This window comes from Leptopilina boulardi, unplaced genomic scaffold (assembly GCF_019393585.1).
Source record: "Leptopilina boulardi isolate dan_hultmark-lab unplaced genomic scaffold, ZJU_Lbou_2.1 LbouV2_298, whole genome shotgun sequence".
Taxonomy (NCBI): Eukaryota; Metazoa; Arthropoda; class Insecta; order Hymenoptera; family Figitidae; genus Leptopilina; species Leptopilina boulardi.
In genome coordinates, this window is record NW_026137860.1 from 297,069 (window position 1) to 302,322 (window position 5,254).

General features: G+C 31.2%; 1 protein-coding gene across 1 annotated transcript; it reads right to left on the reverse strand.

The window, feature by feature from the left end:
• Window positions 1–257: 257 nt before the first annotated feature.
• Window positions 258–2,975, reverse strand: LOC127282338 (uncharacterized). The gene is made up of 3 exons (XM_051306509.1): window positions 1,979–2,975; window positions 795–1,152; window positions 258–672 (listed from the first exon to the last, which is right to left on the reverse strand). The coding sequence occupies exons 1-3, from the start codon at window positions 2,085–2,087 to the stop codon at window positions 348–350; spliced, it is 792 nt and encodes a 263-aa protein (XP_051162466.1). The 5' UTR covers window positions 2,088–2,975; the 3' UTR covers window positions 258–347.
• Window positions 2,976–5,254: the final 2,279 nt, after the last annotated feature.

The following is a 5,254-nucleotide window of genomic DNA, read 5'->3' on the forward strand; positions in this document are numbered from 1 at the left end:
GCATAATAATAATAATAATAATAATGATACTTACTAGTTCAGCCAGTACAACAAATATTTTAAAAATTTAATAAAAATACTTAAAAAATAAAATTTAATATTTTAAAAATTTAATTAAATTTAATATTTAAATTAAAAATTTAATATTTTAAAAATTTAATGAAATTTAAATTAAAAATTTAATATTTTAAAAATTTAATGAAATTTAAATTAAAAATTTAATATTTTAAAAATTTAATAAACACCTGAAAATAAAATCAAGGAAAATCAAGGTAAAAATTTTATTATTATTGTTATTATATTAAACAGAATAAAAATATACAAATATTAAAAGGTTAAAAATAATCTTAATTTTCTACGTCTATATCTGTATTATTAAAACTAAGATCTATAGGCCTAGGGTTAAAATACTCGGTGGCATCCGCTGCATAAGGCAACTTCGCCCCGCAACTACATTTATCTACTCTAAATTCATTCACAACATATTTTCCACACTCACACTGACGACCACACATAACCTTATAAGGAGGGATATATTCTTTAACAGAAGAATCTGAAGGACCAGGCATCCTTGGATCCTCAAATTTAGTTCCGCATTTACACATGGTTGCCCGCTGTGTAATGCTCAGCAACCGTCCACATAGACAAAAACGCCGATGTTGTCCCTGGAAGCTGTAACAAACAAATAGAAACAAGAAAATTATGAAAAAGAATTATAGATTACATATTTCAAAAAAAAAATATATATATATATATAAATATATATACGTATATGAATCATAGAAATACAATACCTAGTACACGTGTCAGCTCTTGACATGTGCAAACAGTCAGGTCTACCGGCAGGAATTTGATTCACCCCTGCCAGTAAACACTGTAACTGCTGTTCCACGCGAACTCGTTCCAGGAACAAAGAAGATCTCCTGCCCTCAGGAGAAAAATGTGGACTCCAGGAATTCCTCACTCGCCGGATACGCATTTTTCCAGATGATTTGGACCCGGCATTCCTTACCTCAAAGTTGGGGGAAAAACCAAGAAGCCCTGTGGTTTCCCGTTCTTCCCGGGAAAGCTGGACCAACTTCAAGGCAAGAAAAACCAACTGAGTGATTTTTCCCGGACTCCACACCCTTGGCCTGTCACTAGGTGCGCGATCTGTAAAACAAAAACACAAAGTATATAAATAAAATATACAATAAAACTTCAACAAATAAACAAACAAACAAAAATTTTCTCACAGAAATTTACAAGGCATCAACATGATAGCCACGAAGCATAAATAGACGTTTATAGTGCAAAATTAATGTTTTTAAGGATAAGGATGACACGCGCACCATGACACCTCCACGCCGAATGTCTAACCTACGCACTATTTTAAAATCTTTTTCCTGAAAGTTTGTTTCAAAAACCGACTCGCACAAATCACGCACAGATTTCGCAGCATTTTCGAAGGGCATTTTCCAAATGGCAAATTGAAATATGCCCAAACTGTCCTCAATATCACTAATCCTCAAACCGAGAAGGCGCTGATGCGAAACTATCATAGTTTCTGCCCACGAATTTGATGGTACATTTGGAGAGGAATTTATTCCACTCGGACCTGGTGCACAATCATACAAATTATTGTTCTCGACAAAAGCACTATTTTCTACCGAACTGTCATTTTCAACATTATCACTTCCTAAAAGTTCGAGATCGAAGTCATTAATAAAATCAAAATCACTATTTTCTACCGAATCACTAATGTCAACATCATCACCTTCCATAGTAAAAAAAAAAAAAAAAAAAAAAAAAAAAATTATATATAAAAAATAAAATAAAAACACAAAAAGAAAAGAAATAATAATGAAAAATAAACTTTATATTCACGAAAATTACACGTATGAAAAAGAATAAACAAGAATGCAATTAATAGTTTTACGCGACGTCACACTGCAGACACTAATTACACACTAAATAAAAGATAAAGGATTCAACTCACCATGAGGAATTTCGCGATCTATCAGTAGTGGTAGGGGCAGCATGTTGTTGATGCAAAAATCTCCAAAATCTTCAGTGGACGCGTTGCTGGACGAACTGTTGGCACTCATGGTAAATGCGAGACTAATTACAAAAGGGATGTACACGGATCATCACAAGACTACTGAGATCATCATGTAACAATTTGATGATAACAGCATTTTAAATTTCTCACGAGGAGCCATCTGGACCATCAGCTACATTGTTATATTGTTTAAACTTCAACTTACCTCGCAGCTGCAAAGTTTCCTTTAAACACTACATTAATCACTTTATTACACTCAGCAAAAATTGTAACATATTCTATAAACAAAAAGTATTACACATCCAAATTGTAAAACTTGTAAAATTTCACATAATGAAATCTAAATTTTAGTCCATCGAGGACGATGCACAATCTAAGGAGGGAGGACTGTTACATCCCGATATAACATTTTTAAATTTTTCTTTATTTAAATTAAAGAATTTAAATATTATTTCTACACTTTATGTGTATTTTACAAGTTAAAGGCCCCTTAATGCAGATTAACCGTTATGCATATATGATTAACAGAGTGGTCAAGCACAAGTAATGACATAATATTAATAATGGTACAAAATAGGTTGAATAACATGATTATTATTCATGAAATATTATTATATTAACATTATTTGTGATTGAAAAACATTCTGGCAACAAGAAAATAACATCAATAATATTAATTAAAATAGCGTCAACTAATTATCATAAGGCATGATAATTAATCGACATAAGATTATAATTGAAATGTCGATATAGTAGAAAGCAATAAGATAAAGAATTCTTCCTTTTTGACATGAATAAAGAATGACTAATGTATAATAAAATACATATGTACGTATGTATATATATATATATATATGTATATACATGCGTATGTAAAGAATTATAAAATCTACAAATATTATTAAACAAACAAATAGGTAATAATAAGAGAAATTATCAAAATTATAAATTATCAAAATTATCAATAGTTATCACTATTGATTCACTATTTTATATGTATAATGACACTATGCAATTCTTAGAAAAACTGTACGTGCCACTTAACAATTTTGCGCGAAACGTGCTACTAAACATTTTTGCGCAAAACGTGCCACTTAACAATTTTTCTAAGAATTGCATAGTGTCATTATACATATAAAATAGTGAATCAATAGTGATAACTATTGATAATTTTGATAATTTATAATTTTGATAATTTCTCTTATTATTACCTATTTGTTTGTTTAATAATATTTGTAGATTTTATAATTCTTTACATACGCATGTATATACATATATATATATATATACATACGTACATATGTATTTTATTATACATTAGTCATTCTTTATTCATGTCAAAAAGGAAGAATTCTTTATCTTATTGCTTTCTACTATATCGACATTTCAATTATAATCTTATGTCGATTAATTATCATGCCTTATGATAATTAGTTGACGCTATTTTAATTAATATTATTGATGTTATTTTCTTGTTGCCAGAATGTTTTTCAATCACAAATAATGTTAATATAATAATATTTCATGAATAATAATCATGTTATTCAACCTATTTTGTACCATTATTAATATTATGTCATTACTTGTGCTTGACCACTCTGTTAATCATATATGCATAACGGTTAATCTGCATTAAGGGGCCTTTAACTTGTAAAATACACATAAAGTGTAGAAATAATATTTAAATTCTTTAATTTAAATAAAGAAAAATTTAAAAATGTTATATCGGGATGTAACAATCTTAAGTAGAATATGCGTCTAAAAGGATTTTTCAATATTCGAAGTCGTTGGGGAGTTATAGAGCAAATTAGGCAAGGTGTTTTGATCGGGCGTTCAAGCACTGGTAAAGGCGCGGTTTACAACATCGTTTACTCTTAAGTTTTATATCTAAGAGCTCTAATTGCAAATAGTTTATCAGAAGACGTTGCATTTTAAAAATTCAGTCACGTATTTCGATCTTACGGTTAGTTTATTATTGACTTAGTGTACATAGCACATAACTTTCAAACTGAAATGTACTTTGCAATGATACTTGTTTTTTACTTGAAGTGAATAGTTTTTAAAATGAATTTTACAAAAGGGAGTAAAGTTGCTCCTGTTCGACATTTTAGAAATAAAAAACGGTCATTTCATGGAAATCGTCATTCAAAAGAACAGGAAACAGAATTTACCTCAACGTCAGCGAAGAAACTTTTAGGAAACATGAACTTAAAAGTACCAATTGATTCAAGTTTTGTGTATTGTATTTTACAATTTACTAGTGTATTTTCAGCTATTTCTGCAAATGTAAAGTGCAAAATGTGTGAACGTGATGTGACTTTTTCGCAATCCAATTTACGAGGCTTGGGTTTTAAAATCTGTGTTTCGTGTAAATGTAAAAATACTCAAACGATCAACTCTTGCCCTTTGATAGGAAATGTGTATGAAGTGAATAGACGTGTTGTTTTTGTAATGCGATTATTAGGAATCGGCCATGAAGGATTGAATCTTTCCTGCAGCTTAATGGGCATATGTTCTGGCATCGGAAATTCTACGTATGCGCTAATCTTACAAAATATTCGCACAGCTGCATCTGCTGTTTATGAAACTGTTCTATCATTTGCCGTAACTCAGGAGAAGCAAATGAATAAAGAAGCTGGAAAGCCTGAGGACGAATTCACAGTTTCGGGTGACGGTACTTGGAAGAAGCGAGGATTTTCATCTTTGTTTGGTGTTTCCACATTAGTTGCTAAATATTCCAGTAAAGTTGTGGATACATCTGTTATGAGTAGCTTCTGTGGGGGATGTAACTTGTGGAAAAGCAAAAAAGATAGTGATTCGATTGCTTACGAGGTATGGCTTCAAAGTCATGAAGCTGAATGCAGTATAAATCACACAGGAAGCTCTGGAAAAATGGAAGTCGATGCCATTGTGCAAATGTTTTTGCGATCTGAAGAAAAACATGGCGTAAAGTATCTTACTTACGTTTGAGATGGTGACAGCAAAACGTTTAACGGGATTCTCAAAACTGAGCCATACGAAGAAGATCAGTCAGTCATAAAAAAGGAATGTGTGGGGCATGTCGAGAAGAGAATGGGAACGCGACTCCGGAACGCCAAGAAAAACAACAAAGGAATTGGAGGAAAAGGAGCTGGAAAATTGACTGATAAGCTGATTAATGAATTAACTAAATTTTACGGCTTAGGTATTCGACGACACACAGACTCGATTGCT